Raw genomic sequence first — 19,917 nt, 5'->3', positions numbered from 1 at the left:
AGTGCTTCTACTATATGAATGTTTTATTTAGAAAAACAACAGTTACTTCTTGAAAAATTTTTGTAAGATAAAGTTGGATGGCATTATTCATTCCAAAATTTCTGTCTGCCAGCTCTCTTCCAATTAAATGGATTTGAGGCATTATAATCTCTTAATCATTAAAAGTGAAGAACCATTAACTTAATTTCTAATTTTATCACAGACCTATTTCATCAATGTGTATGGTGGTATCACTATATATTTAATCTAATACAACTTCATATGGGAGAGTTTTTGTGTTTTCAATTTTGAATAAAACATATTTTTTAGGAAAATTATTATTTTTGTTGTTTGTACACCAAAATGTAAATGTCATGATGCCTAATTTAAAATATTATTCTAGAGAGGATTGATTATTACACAAGCAATAATGTGGGTAATTATCTCTTGGCTAAGATAAATTATTTTTGGATCATAAATATTTTTGGACCATGAATTGCTCAAAGATCTCATGATATGATTTGATGTTTGTTTTTGCTTTAGAGCCTTTGTATAATTCCACATATTTTTTCTGGCTTTTCCATAGTATGTGTTCCTCAATAAGAAACTTTACTTTGTAAGAATTTTTAAATAGCAAAAGTATTATCACAAGATTTTATGAGAGCTTATTTCCATTTCCACTAATATTTCTTGAATACTATTGTGTTGCTCTTTTCATAGTTGTAGTTTAAAAAAAATAAATCTGGTAATTTAGACCTTTTTACCTATCTGTTTATACCAGCAATTTTCAAGTGGCATGTCATAAGAATTTTTAAAACATGCAATACCTTACTAAAGAGGTCAGGGGCACTGACCTCTTTTCCCTTAGATTGTCAAATATAATAACAGCCAACACAACAATAGCCATCCAGTGTGAATGGATCAAAATGATACCTTTTTTTTTTTGTCAGATGGGCCAAAATGTATTTATTGGTGTGCCACAGAATTTTAGTAATTACTTTATGTGTGCAGTGAGATAAAAAAAAAAAGGTTGAAAATTGCTGGTTTATACAATAGAACTCATCCTATGATGTTTAAATCGCAGGGTTTTATTTCTGAATTGAGTGAGAAAATTAAGACAATAATGATCAGAAGCTCATCTATTTTGGAAAGCATTAGCATTATGTAATATTTTAAATCACAGAAGCTTTTTTGAGATCCGTTTCATATAACAAAGAACACCACCTTTAAAGTGTAGGGTAATGCTGTAGTCTCATTATAATAATCAGTTAGCATCTATATACTGTAGAATGTCTTGAAGAGATAGCTAACAATTGATTCAAGCCTTAATTCAACAATTAATTCTCTCCCCCAGTCAAATTAAACCTATGGTTGACATTTTAAACAACATTATGTTTATAGAATATAGTATAGCAATTATTAGTAAGGAACCAGAGTTGCTTAAAAATAACACTTTTTAAAAGCCAGATTTTCTCCAAATTCAAACACAGGCATCCCTTACCATGAGACATTAAGCCATCATTGAATCACTGGATTGCTTTCAGATTTAATCACCCCTAGATGAAGCACATAATTTTCAAAAGAGTACATTTTGTTGGCAGGGGATATGAGGTTTCTGGTACTTCTGTTCTATAATTTATTTTCTGCATCAAAACTGAAATTTATAGCATATTCAGTATTCTATCTTTTTTTCCTATGTACGTTTAGAAGGAAAGCATTTTTAGCTTGTCTTAAACTAAAGCTTTATAGGAAGAGATAAATGTAAGCATCACCTTTTAACATGTTTGCTTCAGCGTCTTTGGCTTCATCTGCTGCTAATAATCATGTCCAAGCTTGAGATGAGGATGAAATACAAGTGATTATAAAGCAGGAACAAAGTAATCAGATTACTTTGCATTTGCGGCTGTCCACAGAACTTATTACAATATGTTCAACAATATACTGAACTCTGTAGAGAAAATAATTTTGATGTGGACATTATTTTTTAGTCTCTATTTACGTACTGCTCTCAGAGAATGTTGAAAGTATCTCTTATTGACTAAGCTTTCTTTTTATCATCTGAGTTTGATAGCAGTGGATAAAAAGTTAAAATTAAACTGCAGAGCACATATTGATATTCTAAATAAATGGATTATTATTTTCACTGTGCACTTGTGTTCAGGAAAGGAAAGATGAAGGTGGGAATATTTCCATGAAATCATATAATATGGATCTTTATTGTCTCGAGTAATTAATATTTTTCAATAATAGCATAACATTTCTTCTTGAAAAATAATTTGAATTCTTTGTTATTTTCCTCACAAGTATTCTTTGGGATAAAATCAAGGCTATATCACTACTGTTTTACAACAAATGACATTACTATCCAACAAATGGCATTTTAAAGATACTTTTAATTATAAGCTACACATGTTTGAAAGAAAAATTCTAGAGGAGCTCAATTTTATAAATAGCATATATAAATTACAGTATTAATTATTCAAACAAAAATTCTGGGATAAAATTTATTTGGGATAGAAGGAAAATAAACAACAACTTTGAAGACTATGCAAAAATATAAAAACTTAAAAGATTTGAAATATCTCATCAGCTGTCAAACCAATTTATTCTAAGTTGCCAGTTTAATTTTTTAAGACATGAGTTGGTAAACTCCAGTGTGCTTAAACATATGTCTTTGGGTAAGACTATTTGAGGATCTCTGTGTGTCTGAAAAATTTAACAAAATCTGGTTGCTAACTTAGCATATGGCCTTTACTAGAGAGACATCTCTTAATTTAGATTAGTGTAAATAGTGAATGCGTTCCCAATTTCTTTAGCAATGGAGAGGTGCCAGGACCCAATTCTAAACCGATTGGTTCTCCTTAGGCAATTGTCTACCATGCACATAGCTCTTTTAAAACACTTAGCAAATCATATTTAATTATGCATATTGCTTGTTTTATTTTTTATCATGAGCTATTTGAGAGAATGTAGATTTTTGCTAAAGGTTTATTCAATCAATTAATTTAGTTTATAGCTGAGTATGTCTCTAAAATATCCAATTTTATTCCACAGGATGTTAAGACAAGCTTTTGTTCAGAGGATATAAAAATAAAGGAGTCTGGTGTATGGCAATTGGGATGATGACAATTAAGAATCTTTCTTTAGGGTAGAATAGCCTTATCAATTCTGCTTCCATGGAAAAGATATAAGGGCCTTTCTTCTATAAAGGAAGTGACTTGGTTTTAGACTTGGCACCTTTTAACAATTAAAGAGTATAGTCACAATGGCTGCCATAGTAACGGCTAGTGTATCAGACACTAAGATGAGTACTTGACTATCCTCACAGCTCTGTGAAGATTTTAATGATCACAGATGCCAAGTAGATACCTTAAAGCAGTGGGGCTAGTAGGCTGCTGAATTGGATGGTTAATTCGATCCTTACTAAAATATAGTAACTTGCCCATGAACTTTTTGAAATCCAACCCAATTAGATAGAGTTGGCATCACAAAAAGTTTCATAAACCCTTTTAGATTATTCTTCCTTTGAAAGCAGTTAAGTTTCTAACTCTATTTAGAGTGCAACTGCGCACTCTATCTTTAGACATTTTTTAGAACTTAGTCCTATTTCGAGAGAGTAGTAGGTTAGACTGATTTAATAAATCTGACGAAAAATTGTTTGCAATTCCATCAGAGATGCTCCCTTTGCTGGGGAACACCGATTACAGTTTATTGGCATCTATCCCCATGAGGACTTGGACTTACAAGGCTTGCTCATAATTCTTAGCTATTAATGATAATGTAGTATGGATCTCAAAACTATTTTATTTTAAAGGTCAGATTTAATAGTTCTCTTTAAAAAAAAAAAATTAAAAAACGGGGCCACAAAGTTGGCTGTCCCAAGCAAAATATCACTATTTTTAATGAAAATATTTCTGAAAATGTATATTAACTAAGACTCTTTGGAAATGGAATTCAAAGCATGTCCCAATTATGCCTCACTTGACTATAGTCCAATTTGGTAGACAAATATATGTTTTTAATAAAAATATTTTATTGGAGAATATCTGAGAGAACTTCACTCAAAATGAATAAATATAAAGAAACATCAATACAATCCTGCTGGCTAAGTTGTGAAAAAGCAATCGATGATCATATTTCCTGTTAATAGAGATTTAATATATTTAATTTTAATACTTTTTTTTACTATAGAGAAAGAAACTACTTTTTGTGGCTGCTAGAAAGAGTGGATCAAGATGCACTTTGATAAATTCTTGTCAATAAAAAAATCAATTCTACTAAATTTTAAAGCTATTTAAACTCAAAATAACGCCTTCCAAATTTTAATGCAGTCTTAGTATTGTCCCCATTTCAAAGTTTCAGCACATTAATGACCTAATACCCGTTATCTTCCTTAATTTTCCAATCATTCTGCATAGATTTATTTTTGTTCTTTTGAGTAAATGTCAGCATTTTAAATAGCCCAAATGAAAGTTGTGTTTGCCTATAAGTTCCCACAGAGTAACCAGGATATTAGCCTTCAGTGGTTTTATCTGAAAAAAAATTCTCTCATTAAATCCACACTGACTGTATGCTCAGATCTTTGAACAAATTTAATTGAAATATGGGGAAAGGAATTATTTATTTGTTAGTTAAAATATTTAAAGAGTTTAAACTACTTCTCTAGGACATTTTACTAAGGAGTATTAAAACCACATTTTTTTAACGATTCTTTAATTAATTTCATTTACTTGTCATTTTACCCTTTCAAGCCATCCTAAAGATTTTTATTGAGCACTTATCAAGTGCTCTTTCCTGAATATACAAAAATAAATGCCATATTTTCCCAATTGAAATAGGAAAAATTTTCCAGTAAGGTGGAGCTACAATTGAAAAAGTAATTATGATGCAATATAATTAAGTTATTTGCAAAGTGATAGGGTTCTCAACCTGACAAATGTATCATATAAGTAGAGTAAAAGAGAAAAGGGCTAAGAACTAGATAAAGCATTTTGAAGAATGAAATCTGTTGTCTGCCTCAGATAGACAGGCTCACTGTGGATTTGTTTTAAAAGTATGCTGTTGACAGAGAATAAAGTAGAATATAGAACAGCTTACATCCATGCAAATGATAAATGAAATGGTGTCAATGAAGAAGAGGGGAGTAAACATATGAAAGAAGCCCAACCGCAAAAATTATCAGGGAAATGAAATCTCAAGAGAGATGCACATCAGGATGTTAACATTTTTTTAGTGTGAAAATAAGACCTCTAATTCATTGCTATCCTAATATGTAAAATGCCAGGGGCCATCACAACCAAAACAACCGGACAGATGCCCGAACAGCAGGCTGTGTGGGGCGACAAGGCTGGCAGGGGGTTTAGTGAGGGACGACCAAATGACTGAACAGCAGGCTGCATGGGGCAACCAGGCTGGCGGGGTGGGGGTGGGGGGGAGAGCGGAGTTGGAGGCAACCAGGCCAGCAGGGGGAGCAGTTTGGGGTGACCAGGCCAGCAGGGGGGGGCAGTTAGGGGCAATCAGGCCAGCAGGCAGAATCGGTTAGGGGTGATCAGGCTGGCAGGGGAGCAGTTAGGAGACAGTGGTCTCGGATTGTGAGAGCGATGTCCAACTGCTGGTTTAAACCAGCAGTCTAAACCGGCAGTCAGACATCCCCCGAGCGGTCCCAGATTGGAGAGGGTGCAGGTTTTGGCTGAGGGGACCCCACCCCTGTGCACAAATTTTGTCCACCAGGCCTCTAGTGATGAGTATAAGATTATTCATTTCAAAGGATAATTTGAGAATATCTGATAAGGTGGCTCTCCATGATTACACTATTGTGCAGGTACTTTAATCTTAAAACTACAAATGTGTGTCTAAAGAAATGTGTACATTGCCCTAACCGGTTTGGCTCAGTGGATAGAGCGTTGGCCTGCATACTGAACGGTCCCAGGTTCAATTCCGGTCAAGGGCATATACCTTGATTGTGGGCACATCTCCAGTAGGGGGTGTGCAGGAGGCAGCTGGTCAATGTTTCTCTCTCATCGATGTTTCTAACTCTCTATCCCTCTCCCTTCCTCTCTATAAAAAATCAATAAAATATATTTTTTAAAAAAGAAATGTGTACATGGATGATAGTTATTACAGTTTATAATAGTAAAAATTGGGGACACTTCAAAAATCCAGCAGCAGAAGAAAATATCCATTTTTGTGTGAAATGTGCATACAATGGAATCTTATGCGTAAATGAATGACTGAATATATAACTACATGGAAAAAGAAATAAGGTAGTAAGGAATTTTGAGTGGTGATGGATATGTTTACGGCCTAGATTGTGGAGATGGTTTTATGGATGTATACTTATTTCCAACTTCATCAGTTGTGTACATTAAATACAGGTTTTTGTATGTCAATCATAATTTGACAAACCGGTTGAATAATAACAAAAAACAAAGCAAGTTCCAAAAGTGTACATTAAACTTAGACAAAATTAGAAGAATTGCACAAAACAACCTCATAGTAGTTGTTACAGTTTGAAGATAGTTAAATGTCATTTGAGGCCAAGTCGAAGTAAGATGAATAAAGTAGCCAAGACTTTTTGTTATATAAATGATTACAAATGAGGCAAGATTTAAAAATTCTGTGTGCATGTTTCTTATAAACTGGTTCTGAAGCTTTTTCTTTAAGAATAGTTTTTGTACACTTTGAGAAATGCCTACACCATTGTTATTTCTGTGGGTAGTTTCTCAAGGTAACTGCTTTGAAGGGAACAGGGCTCATCTAGATGCATAAAATGTCTAAGTTCTAGTTTGTATGTTTAAAAACTCAGCCTCCTTTCTTTCTTTTCTTTTAATATACAATTTTTATTGATTTCAGAGGGGAAGGGAGACAGAGAGAGAGGTAGAAACAATGATAAGAGAGAATCGTTGATTGGCTGCCTCCTGCATGCCCAACAATGGGGATCAAGCCCATAACCCGGGCATGTGCCCTGGCTGGGAATTGAACCGTGACCTCCTGGTTCATAGGCCAGTGCTCAACCACTGAGCCACACTTGCTGGACGCAGCCTCCTTTCTTTATGCCAACATCTTATAATATATATTTTCATTCCACAAGAGAAAATATGTCAGAGGAGAGCTCATCAAATTATTTGAAGATTTATTTCTTGGAAATGTTGAGATACACAGGGATTTCTTTGAAGAGACTTTTCTATGACAATTATATTTGACTAAAAGCCTCACATAAGAACTATTTCATTTACCACTAGGCACTAGATGAACCGGCCAAAACTGAAAACATCTCCAAGGACAACACATTAGACCCACCTCTGGAGGTAATGACTTCATATTTCCCCTGCTTTTGAAGTGCAATCCCAAAACTCATTGCTAACTCAGTACCTGGTTTCAATTCTTCCAGTTTTGTTTCCCTGCACAGCTCAGGCAGCAAACTGAAGAGCTCTGTGCTACCATTGATAAGGTCTTACAGGATTCCTTGTCTATGGTAATGCCTTAGACTAGAATGTGCAATTCAAACATTTGCTTTGCTTCTCTTCATTTACCTCTACTTGAGTATGATGCATCATAGGCTTGTCCTTTTTATTTTCCAGCATTCTTCTGGTTCTCCTTCAAGTTCTCTACAGAAATTGTTGGGTTCTGACACTACCAAAGTATGTATGTGTTTAATATAATTTACTGAACCATGAGAGTTTCTATAGCAGTAATTTTTAAGCTTCAGGTCAAAGCTCAATAGTGAATTGGGAAGTTAATTTAATAGATAGCAACCAGCATTATTTTGTTAGTAAGTAGCATTTTAAAAATAGAATAGTAAGAATGTAAAATAGCAGACTCTATTCTAAGTAGTGTCCGCATTATTGAAATTTATTTCAATTTGTTTACATATACAGGTATGTGTGTAAGGGTTGCAAAGTAAAATCTGTTTTTAACTATGTATAGGATAAGTTCGAACCAACACATTAGATTCTGTTATATGTTTTATATGTTGGTATTTGTGGGAGCTATATGGAAGTAACTGCATGTAGAATCTGTTGCCTAATCTCATCTCAAACCCTACCTTCAATACCTAAGTAATTCACAGCCACTTAGAATTATGGAAGTGGAAAATGAAGTAGACTAAAGTAGCATTAGTCTAAGAGCTTTAACACAAGTATTTCTGGAATGTCTTTTCTTTTGAAATTTATTTCATTGTTCTTTGACTCAGAGGGAAACAAGCATGGATATTTGAGATTCTTATGGGATTACTAAAGCATTAATTGTTGCATTTACATAATTAACTATTTCCTTCTTATAATTGTAGCCAATGTTATTTGTTGGAATAAAATGCTACATTTTTCCAAAATTTTTGAATGCTTAATACGGACCTACTCATCCAAATTTTAAAATGGTTGTGTTTTTCCTTATTGATAATTGTTAGTTTTGTGTTTTTTTGTCAGCCTTATATTCTTTCTTGGAATTAGTATACTTTTTGCATGTTCTTTTTAAAAATTGGACACTGTATGTATAAAGTAAGTTTTAAATGTAGAAATTGCTTATAATTAGAAGAGTAATCTTAATTACCAATTGGAACATTATAGACAAATATCCTATATAATAAAAGGGTAATATGCAAATTAACGGAATGGCGGAACAGCCAGTCACTATGACACACACTGACCACCAAGGGGCAGATGCTCAATGCAGGAGCTGCCCCTGGTGGTCAGAACACTCCCACAGGGGGAACGCTGCTCAGCCACAAGCCGGGCTCATGGCTGGTAAGCGCAGTGGTGGGGGCGGGAGCCTCTCCTGCCTCTGTGGCAGTGCTAAGGATGTCCGATTGCGGCTTTGGCCCCCTCCCCATGGGGAGCAGGCCTAAGCCGTTAGTCAGACATCCCCTGAGGGCTCCCAGAATGCTAAAGGGCACAGGCTGGACTGAGGGGACCCCTCACTCCCAAGTGCATGAATGTTGTGCACCAGGCCTCTAGTCCATTAATAATGACATAGAAACTGAGTAACCATTAAAAATTCTATTTTAGCAGAGAGGACCTACAAATGAATAATTGTAGTTTATGTTTTTATTAAATGTTTAGTTGTATATTTTTTGTCTTTTTATCTAAAATTATAAAACTTTGTTTGCTTTGCCAAAGAAATAATATGTAAATTTTAAAATATATTTTAATTAACTATAATGGGAATATGATTTAAATAGTAATATATGAATAAACACCTTAACTACTGATTTATTTAACAAATATTTAATGCTTATAGTGTTTAAAAACATTATTCTACATCACTGTTATTAAGGCAATTATTTCATTCAACAAATATTTATTAAGCACCTACTATGGGCCTGGCCCTGTGAGGCAATAGGGAGATAATGGTGAACAAGGCAGAGTAACCTAGAAGGGTATACTTTGGATATAGTAATCAGAAAGTAGAATTCAAGCTAAGACCAAAGATGGAAAAAAGCCAACGAAGAAAGATCAGGGAGAATAATTTTCAAGCAGAGGAGCAGGCATATGCAAATTTCCTGAGCCAGTAAAGCACATATTGTGTGAAGATGAAGACAAGTGTGATTGCAGCCTAGTGAGCCAGGGGTGAACCGTGTAAAATGAGATTGAGAAGGTGAGCTAGGGACAGTGAAGATACCTGTATGCCATGGCATGAAGTTTGGGTTACAAGGAAAATGGGAAGACATAAAACTATGGGGGATGTAATATGAAACCACTGAAAAAGATCACAATGGGTGCTGTGAGGAGGCAACTGAGATCAGAGAGGCAGTCAATGAAGTTGTCCTGGATAGGGTCGGTTCATTGCCAGAGAGCAGTATGTGGGTATGAGAGAGAGATTTCAGACTTGCTGCAGGTTTGGATGTGAGTGTGAAGGAGAGAATAACCATGGGTGAGCACCAGGTCTCTTCCTTGAGCATAGATGACCGTGAAGGAGGCACTGTGTGGTGGAGGAAAGAGAGTTGATGTTTGTTTTTGAGGTGGCTTTGAGGTATGTTCAAGAGGGACTTACACTTATGTGTCTGGTGGTAGTAGGAGAGATTTGGGGATGACTAGCACATGGATGTTGTGAGCCCCCTGTACAGAAATCCAAGGAACAAAACATTGCAGGTACAATAAAGAAGGTGGAGCAGGAACCTGCAAAGGAGAAGAACAAACCCACTGTATAAAAACTCAGAGCAGAATGGTATCATGAAGCTACAAGAAGAGAGTATTGAAGAGAATGGAATTGCTGTGATTGCTGCCAGAGGCAGAGAAAGCTAAGCCTAGAGAAGTATTTATTAAATTTGACATATTTTTTGAAACTATATTGCTGTTTCTTATGTGTTGGTGCTCATTCTCATTTTTTAAAATAACTTTTACTAGCATTTATAATCCTTTTTAACCTAAGATTCCATTTTTAGTCTCCTATTAAATAGTGACCTTATATATGTAATTTTAAATTCATGTTTTAATTTTTTATTCCTTTATTTATATATTACTTTAAAACGTTATTTTTATCTTTCTATGAACTCTTTAGTTTTATTTTCTTTAGGACAACATTTCTGGATATCACTTTTGTATTCAATCTGAGATTCTTTTTATCTGAGACCTTAAGCAATTTATAATTATTATTAATACTAATTTCTGCTATCTTACTTTACATTTCCTACTTAAAATATTTTCTTTTTTGCCTTTCCTGCTTTCCTTTGGATATTTTGACATATACTGGTTTGAAACTTTTTGAAAATTTTACTTTATACTTTTGTTAGTTTTTGTAGTTACACATAAATTATTAAGGACAATAATTATGTTTATTTTTCTATCATTTTAAAGCTTACATATATTTTCCCCCCAATTAGGTAAGTATTATAGCACTTGCATTTTTCACATTTTTTAAAATCAGGTTACATACTTACACAGAAAAATTTGTTAATATATTTTGGACTTATATTTGAACTATTATGCTTATTAATCTCTTCTTTATTTAGATACTTATTTTTTATTTAGATCCTTATTCCTTACAAATTTATAGCTTAATCATGGATTTACTTTTTTCTTTCTGGAATTTTGCTGAAAATTGTATTCAAGAGGTCTGATTGTGTTGATTCTATAACCTCTGTCTCTGAAAAAGCCCCCTCCCTCCTATTCATTTAAATTATAGTTTTTCTGGACATGAAAGTGTAGATCCTCTTTCTTTGATACTTTTTACCCCAGGCTCTTTTACTTCAGTAACATTCTTGTGAAGTATTTTGTCAGTATAATATTCACTCCTCTTCTATAGAGTGATCATTTACAGAGTGGTACTGTAATCTTTTAGTATTTTATCTTTATCTTTAATGTGACTGATTTTTCCTATAATGTGTCTAGTTGTGCATTTTTTTCTTTTATGTATCTGGATTGGTATTCTCTTTGACCTTTTACTTGGAGTCTTTAATTTTTTCTTCCTCTTACATTCAGGATAATGTTTATCCTCTTTTTTTTTTTTCTCCAAATGTTTCCTGCTGGGGCTTTTATAATACTGATATTGTCACTTTTGCTTCGGTATTCCATATCTTTTAATATTTAAATATTTATTTATTATTTATCTAATTCCTTCTAGAGGATTCCTAGATCTGATATTCCAGTTCAAAAATTTGTTCATTGTCTATTTTATACTTCAATGCCTATGTAAAATTCTTTTTTGTAGCATATATTGTTCTTTTATTTCAAGTCAGGTTTATTGAGGTATAATTTACTTACTGTAAAACTTATCCTTTCAGTGTATATGACTGACAAAGGATACAGTTATGTAACTACCTCCTACATCCAAGATACAAAGAGCTTCCATCATATGAGAACGTTCCCTTTTGCTCCTTTGTGGTATCTCTCTTTCTCTCTCTCTCCAACTCAAGTGCTGAGTAACCACTGATCTTTTCTCTGTCTCTATACTTTTGCCTTTTCAAATGTCATATAAACAGAATTATACAGTATATAGTCTCTTGAGTTTGACTTTTTATACTTGGTAGAAGCAGCTGAGTCGATTCATTCATATTTTTGCATGCATCAATCGTTCATTTATTTCTTTTGCTGAGTAGCTTTCCATTGTGTGGTTGTACTATATATTTACTATTTGCCAATTGATGGACAGTTGGGTTATTTCTAATTTGAGAGTGTTACTGATAGAGCTGCTAACAACGTTTGCAAATCAGACTTTTCATTTTCATACACTTTCATTTCTCTTGCGTAAAGATGTACAGGTAAAATGGCTGGACCACTGTTTTTCTTTAACAGTATTTTCATTTTTCAGATGTCCTGTAGATTTTCCACGGAAACTCAAATATCTCTGGGTATATCAGCTAGCTTGGCTGTATGTATGCCTGATGCCTGGGGTGGCAGGCACTAAAAGCTTAATTCCTAGCATTTCCTCATTCTGTTTTATTATATTTACTAGAGGCCCAGTGCACAAAATTCTTGCATGGTGGGGGGAGGGGGTAGGTCCCTCAGCCCAGCCTGCAGCGACACAAGCGTTCCACGCCCAGCCTTGCCAGAGGCCCTCTGCAGCTGGGTGTGGAACACTTGCCTCATTGCCATGGTGATGAAGCAAGCATTCCACCAGGCCACTCATGCTGCTCGCTCTCAGTGGCTGCCCACCCTCCCCTCCCTCCCCCCTGGGACTGGGGGACTCTGGCAGGGATGAGAGGACTGGGCACTGCCATCTTGTGGCTATGGACGCTACCATCTTTGTGATGGAATGATGGTTAATTTGCATATTACCCTTTTATTATTAGATAGGATTTATTTTGTTGTGGGTGAGTAGGAGGTGCATGTGTCTCAGAATATAGAAATTCCATAATATCAGCAATTTTTCACTTACCACTTCCTCCTTGCCTCAGTGACACTCACCTTTGCCTCCTTGTACCTCTGCTTATGGCATTCCATACTCCTCTTTCCCAATTCCTGTCCCAGTTGCCATTACCCAGGAAGGGATAAGGAAAGGGGCTCATCAGAGGCTGGCCAGTTGTCCAACCTAAAGTGAGCTGTTTCCTTCTCTTCAGTCAGGCTGAAGGGCCACTTCCATGTTATCCCCATGCATTCTTCTTTGCACCATCCCTCAGGTTCACTCCCTTTCACTACCTCTTTGCTCTCCTTATCTCTTATGAATGTGTAAAACAAACACTTGAGCTGTGAAGGGGAGAAGGAAATTAGGTCAGTAGTGGGGTCCAGGAAGAATTTTCTGTCTGCCTTTTAAAGCTGAAAATGACAAGAGCAAGTTGGTATGCTAATGGGTTGATTCACTACAGTGGGAGGTACTGTTTATACAAAACAAAGGGAGATCTTGATGGATGAAAGACCTTGACAGGGGCAAGGAAACTAGAGCCTAATTCAAATTAGTATCCTTTGATAAGAATAAATCAGATTGTGACCCTCCTGTGCTTAAAACTAGCAGTGCCTACACATTTCCCTCAGAACATAAGCCAAAATCCTCACAAGACCCCAGGAGGGCCTCTGGGACCTGACCTTCCAACACACTTGCATGATCTGTTCTCCAATGTCCCCTTTACCCATTTTCTCCAGTCCTGCTTGCCTCCTTGTTGGACCTTGAAGATGCTGTGCTCCTACCTCAGCACATTTAGCTCTTTTTCAATCAACTATATCACATTTTATAGTTTCTAGTTCCCTGTAAAAATTCCCAAGCTTCACTTTTACCTCAAACAATATGGATAAGTCTGGTGGTTTTTTGGTCTGGTTCTAAGAAAACCAATTTCTAGATTCTTTATGGGCCTTTTTTAGTTTATTATTGCTGCTCATTCTCACTCACATTGTCTTACCTCTTTATTTTTCTGAATCTAATTGTGTGTTGGATTTTCTACTTGAAAATGTATTCAAGTAGATATTATCTTCCTAGGAGAGTCTTTGCTGTCAGACACAAGGAACTCTAGCAAAAGAGAATTACCTTAATTTAATCTAAGGTTTTGAGATGATTTTTTTCTAAACAATCAGTTTTAGATGCTTTGAGGTCAGGCCGAAGCCTATATGAGATCTGGATCACTCTTACTCCTGGGCCTCCATCTATTTCTGGCTCTGGGGACTCTGACTTTTACCTCGCTACACCTCTGATAATGTCAAATGTTTGGATCAGCTCTCAAGCAACTCAACAGTATGTGCAAACACCCGCAAGGCAAAAGCAGATCTCAAATGCCTAACTTCTCTTTTCAGATTCCCAACTTCTCCTGATTTTGCCCCCAAATTCTTCATTCTTATCAACTCACTGATGTTTTTAATAAAATATTTTCCAATATTTTGCTCAACTTTGTTATTACCTATGATGACAGGATTGTTCTGAGTTCCTTAGCCAACATTTTCAAAGGTGGAAATTCATATGAGGACTTCACACGTATTTATCTTGCTGGAATGCTTTATATCTCGATACCCACATAGCCAATTTTCTCACCTCCTTCAAATCTTTGCTCAAATGTCACCTTCTCCGGATTGATTATCCTATTTAAAATTGTAAGCCGCCAATGCTCTTGACTTTCTTAGCATTTCGGTGGTCATATACATGTGTGTGTGTTTAGCAAAAGCAAAGAAGGTTTCCTTTGGAAAAATTGCTGCCCTAGGCTTCAGATTATTTCTACGCTCCTTTTTTTACTGAGTTTGACACTTCCTAACATATGTTGTAATTTACTTATTTATAATTTTATTGTTTATTCTATCTCCTGCTGAAATGTAAGCTCCCGAGGGCAGGACATCTTTGTCTCTTCTATTCATGGATAAGTCTGAAGTGTGCAGAACAGTTCCTGGCATACAGTAGATACATAATGATATTTGTTGAATTGATAAATGAATTAAATAGCCAATTGCTCTCAGAAAGTGGGAAAATGAGCCTGCAAGAGAAAAATTCATGTTTACCAGGGAGTATTGAATGCCCAATTGAAATTGAATATCACTACTGATATTTATAATGACATCAATTAGCTGATTGAGAGAGTTTCCCAGTAAGATTTTGTTTCTCAGTTACAAGTTTAGAGAAAATGGATAATGAGGTCCATTCAGGTTGTGTGTGTGTGTGTGTGTGTGTGTGTGTGTGTGTGTGTGTGTGTGTGTTGGTGGAGGGATTCAAAGGAGAGAGAGAGGCAAGAGAGATTAAGGTATAAAATGACAATATATGTAAGCTCAGAGGTACCGAAGCTTGAATGGAATTGGTAAGGGTTAATGATTTTGAAGTCTCAGTGAAGCTGAAGCTAAAGAAATGTCACATTAGGGATATTTGAGAAATGGAGATGGTGTCTAGGAGGTAGAGTTCTGAAAATAGAATGTCAGAAATTGAAATTTTAGAAGTTTCTCATTTTATTTGTTAAGGCAAAGTATAGGAATGGTCCTAGAAATGAATGGTTGAAATGGAGTGGATGAGAATATCTTTGGAGCATGAAGAATTGAGAGTGCAGAGATGTCTACATGAATTTGAAGTAACAAAATATCATGTAAGGAACTGTTATGATTCATGAATAAACATCATCAATAAACTAGGGAAAATTAGCCAGAAAGCTGATAGGTAACGGTAATGAAAGGAAGAACAAAATGACGTAGTTTAATGAAATGATTTTCCAAGGTACCAGGTATTTTATATAGAAAAGAGGGAGTAATGATTAGAAAGTCTTAATAAGAAAAAATAGGTGAACACTTATCCCAGAGGATAAATATTTTAAGACTATTTTATTTATTACTTTAGTGTTATAATTTTTTTTTATTTTCATACAGACACCTACAACTGTTCCGAGATCAGCTGGTCGAGAAACCAAATATGTAAGTCCCTTCATAATTATACATTCTGCTTTTTAAATGGGTGCTTATATAGGCTTTGGAGGCAACTCATTTATACAATCATTTAAATTGAATTGGTTGATTTTTTTCAATTGGTATGATTGACTCAGATGTGGAAAATCAGGTTATGTCAGGTAAATTCATTGAGTAAGTTCCTTCTTAAGGGAGGTCTATATTTTGTCTAAGTAAAGCAGAACTTCAACACCTGCTTTCTGTCTTTCTAATATCAAAGCTTACTGTAGATGGCATTCTCATTTCTTTAATAGTTTATTGTGGTTATTATACAATTGATAACTCATATAATTGAAACATTGATTTGTTCATTTCCAGTAAGATTGCCAGTTTATTTGATTCAATTAATTATGGGGATACCCTTGATTCAATTAATTATGGAGATCTGGTTCTGAATGTCCTGGATACACATACACACGGCCTCACTCCATCCCTACTCTTTTTTAAAAAATATATATATTTTTTATTGATTTTTTACAGAGAGGAAGGGAAAGGGATAGAGAGTTAACATCAATGAGAGAGAAATATCGATCAGCTGCCTCCTGCACACCCCCTACTGGGGATGTGCCTGCAACCAAGGTACATGCCCTTGACTGGAATTGAACCTGGGACCCTTCAGTCTGCAGGCCGACGCTCTATCCACTGAGCCAAACCAGTTAGGGCTCCATCCCTACTCTTTATTCATCTAATAATCTATCATTTCTGCTTCTAACCAAACGTATTATAGTGGAAACAAGGTTGTTTCCTAATTAGTGTTTTGTTTTAATTTTAATGTAAATCATTAAATTATTTATTTTATTATACACAGTATTTGCTAATATTTTGTTTTCATGATCATGAATAAATAGTTATTACATTTATATTTTGTAACCTATCCTTTCTGCAATTGGAAAATTTCTGCTTTCATTTAAATCTCTGTAAGGCAAATAATAATATGGGTGAAATTACTGAATTTTATCACATTCAGGAAATGATGTTTAGAGGACATGTGTAGGAACACTCTTAGAGCATTTTCTAGAAGTTTGCACTGTTATCTTTTTTGTTATTATTAGAAGCCATTTGGAGTAATACTTAAAAGACTGGAGGCATTTTAGTAGGCTATACTCAAGTTTACATTTATAGAGTTGCTGCTTGGTAACTGTTTGATGCCAGAAAATCACATAACCTCTTAGTTTTATAAATAATATTGGGATACTAATAACCTTATTTGGTTGATGTAAGACTTAGGTTGGATAATGTATGAAAAGCCTTTACAAAAGCTGATACCTCCTCCCACCCCTCCCAAACCTGAGGGTGGTTATTTTGACAGGAATTGGTATAATTCTGGAGGGGTTGCTTCATTCTCCATAGTTAGCAGTGATTTCAAATTATTCTTTAATTAGTTATCAGCCGTAAAGTCAATTAACATTTGCCCCAAACTTTGTGAGAGCCTTTGAGTCACTTGAAGTTTACACTGAATCATCAAACAGACTTAATATAAACTAGAAACATAATAAACTCGGATTCAAATAAGATTCTTGACTTTAATTAAATTTGCCTTTTGAGTAAGAAGCTATGCTTTGGAGTTTCTCTTAAAATATGACATTTGAATTGTTGTTTGTGACACCTCAACTATGTTCATGTCTTTTGAAAGACTATAAGGGATAATTTTCTAGTGTAAGGTAAAAACCAATTCATTGATGTCACACTTGTAAATATTTGGTTGCAATTATTATGTTTACTAAGTGATGTCTGAATCTGAGAAGTTTATGGACTGTAATATTTCAATACTTACCACCTCTCTTCAAGACTTTGAGGGAAGTAGGCATCTTTCTTATATACCTGGTTGGTACTCCATGTGTCACTGACTTTGTAAAGATTCTTAGGTTAGACTCAAGCAGGGATCACACAAGTAAACAACTCCTGCACCACAGAGGACAAAGGGGAAGACAAATTAGATACAGAAAAAAAATGTTTTCCTTGAGAATACCCTGAACAGATTAGCACAGACTATTCGAAATCCCTATTTCTGGATGCTCTTTGTTTTTATTTTATTTTATTTTAGTTTATTTATTTATTTTTTATATATTTTATTGATTTTTTACAGAGAGGAAGGGAGAGAGATAGAGAGTTAGAAACATCGATGGGAGAGAAACATCGATCAGCCACCTCCTGCACATCTCCTACTGGGGATGTGCCCGCAACCCAGGTACATGCCCTTGACCGGAATCGAACCTGGGACCTTTCAGTCTGCAGGCCGACGCTCTATCCACTGAGCCAAACCGGTTTTGGCTGGATGCTCTTTAAAAATATAATATATAGTCTATAAATCATGACTAATAGAAACTTGTCACTATTTTCATAAATAATATTGGGATACTAAAAACCTTATTTGGTTAATGTAAGGCTTAAGTTGGCTAATGTTTGAAAAGCCCTTAATGTAGTTCTGACACACGGGAATCACTTAATAATAGCACCAATACTCATTTGTCTAAATTTTTTCATTGATTTGACCAATATTTATTGTGTGTCTGCCATGCTGAAGAATCACTGGGATGAGAGATGAACAAGGGCCCCATTCCTAAAACGTGCAACGAGGAAGACATTAAACAATTAAATGAGCAAGATACTTTCTTATAGAAATTAGAGGAGAGCTAGCCAGAGAACTGGTCAATGTTAAAACAAACTTATAAAGTTGCTAATTTTCAATGTATCAGTATGTCTATTGGATTTCCCAATTTCCCTTGATGATTATAAATAGTTTAACTAAATAATGATAAATTATATGACTAATTCCTAATTTGAGGGCCTTTGGTGAAAGGCTGTCTTTTCTCCAGAAGACAAGAAAGCCAATGCAAGAAAATGAGATTTCTTTTCTTATTATTTATTGTACACATTGTTCCATGTCCCATAGTGTTTTCTAGGATGACCTAGAAGCATTAAAAGCACCATCAAGTAAAAAAAATTAAAGCCAAAGGTTTCTCTAATTCATGGTATACTTGACCCTTGTTATTTTAAAGTACAGTTGACCCTTCAACAACACACATTTGAATGTGCAGATCTACTTATATTTCAGTAAACAGTACAAGTGTAGTTTCTCTTCCTTATGATTTTTAAAATAACATTGTCTTATCTCTGAATTAATTTATTGTAAGAATACAATATATAATACATATAACATATGAAATTATGTGTTAATTGACTGCTTAAGTTGTCTGAAAGGGTTCCAGTCAACAGTAAGCTATTACTCATTAAGCTTGGGAGGAGTCAAAAGTTATATTTGGGTTTTTGTCTGTGTAGGAGGTCAGCATCCTTAACTCCCACATTGTTCAAGGGTCAACTGTGATTTAATTGAGGTTATCTTAAGTGTAATAGAAATTGAACTAGGCTAATGACATGTTGAATGGTTTCTGTTGGTCACTTTGTGGGATTGATTATATTAATTTATCATCAATATTTCACTGGATTATTATTAACAGGTGCCAAATTCGACAATAATAATAACTAATATTTTAAATCTTACCTTTCATAGAAGTTTAACTATCTCATGTAACCTTTCATTAATCCTATGAGGTGGATATTGTTATTACAAAATCTCCATTTTATAGAGGAAGGAATCAAGTGTCAGAAGTCACAATAGGCAAAACCAACCCAGGTCTTCCACATGTCAAAGCCTTTGACATTAATACTCATGTAAACCTACAGAAGCTGGGAATAGTGTGTCCGCCTTAAATATTTATCCACAAGTATTTATTGTCTGGGTTTAAGTTCTTTATGCCCAAAACTGTTAGTCAAGCTTTGAATAAATAATTTCATATTTGGTGATAATTGATTATAATATTTTACTAAATTTCTAGTGTTTTAAATCACTTGCTTATATGTAAAATAACTCATAATTTATCAGGTAATTCATGAGTGATTATTTCTCATGAGAGTCATTTTTAAAGAGTTTCTTTCCCTCTATGTAAAGGAATGAATTTTCTATTTAAATTTATATTTCTATTTAAATATATAATTTTCTATTTAAATTTATAATTCTATCACCTTTGAAGGTGAATGTCATTTTTTTTCTTTGCATTACATTGACCTTTGTAAATGTTTATTTTTTTATTAACTAATACCAGTTTAAATTCATTTCATTCATATAATTCAAAATCATAGTATACTCTTAATAAAGAGCAACCTCAGA

At 34.6% G+C, this 19,917-nt stretch overlaps 1 protein-coding gene across 12 annotated transcripts in view; it reads left to right on the top strand.

Moving 5' to 3' along the window:
- The window catches only part of MLIP (muscular LMNA interacting protein), a 249,534-nt gene that overhangs the window by 147,815 nt on the left and 81,802 nt on the right, over window positions 1-19,917 (top strand). For 11 of the 12 annotated variants that reach the window (XM_059701365.1, XM_059701372.1, XM_059701370.1 and 8 more), the window contains 4 exons: window positions 7,221-7,286; window positions 7,370-7,453; window positions 7,560-7,619; window positions 15,675-15,719. In XM_059701365.1, coding sequence (XP_059557348.1) covers window positions 7,221-7,286; window positions 7,370-7,453; window positions 7,560-7,619; window positions 15,675-15,719 — 255 coding nt within the window. The remainder of the gene's footprint in view (window positions 1-7,220; window positions 7,287-7,369; window positions 7,454-7,559; window positions 7,620-15,674; window positions 15,720-19,917) is intronic. The other variant, XM_059701367.1, reaches the window with a different exon arrangement.

This window comes from Myotis daubentonii, chromosome 6, assembly GCF_963259705.1.
Source record: "Myotis daubentonii chromosome 6, mMyoDau2.1, whole genome shotgun sequence".
NCBI classification, from domain to species: Eukaryota; Metazoa; Chordata; class Mammalia; order Chiroptera; family Vespertilionidae; genus Myotis; species Myotis daubentonii.
The sequence above is the reverse complement of the archived record's forward strand: the minus strand, read 5'-3'. Positions and strand labels throughout refer to the sequence as shown.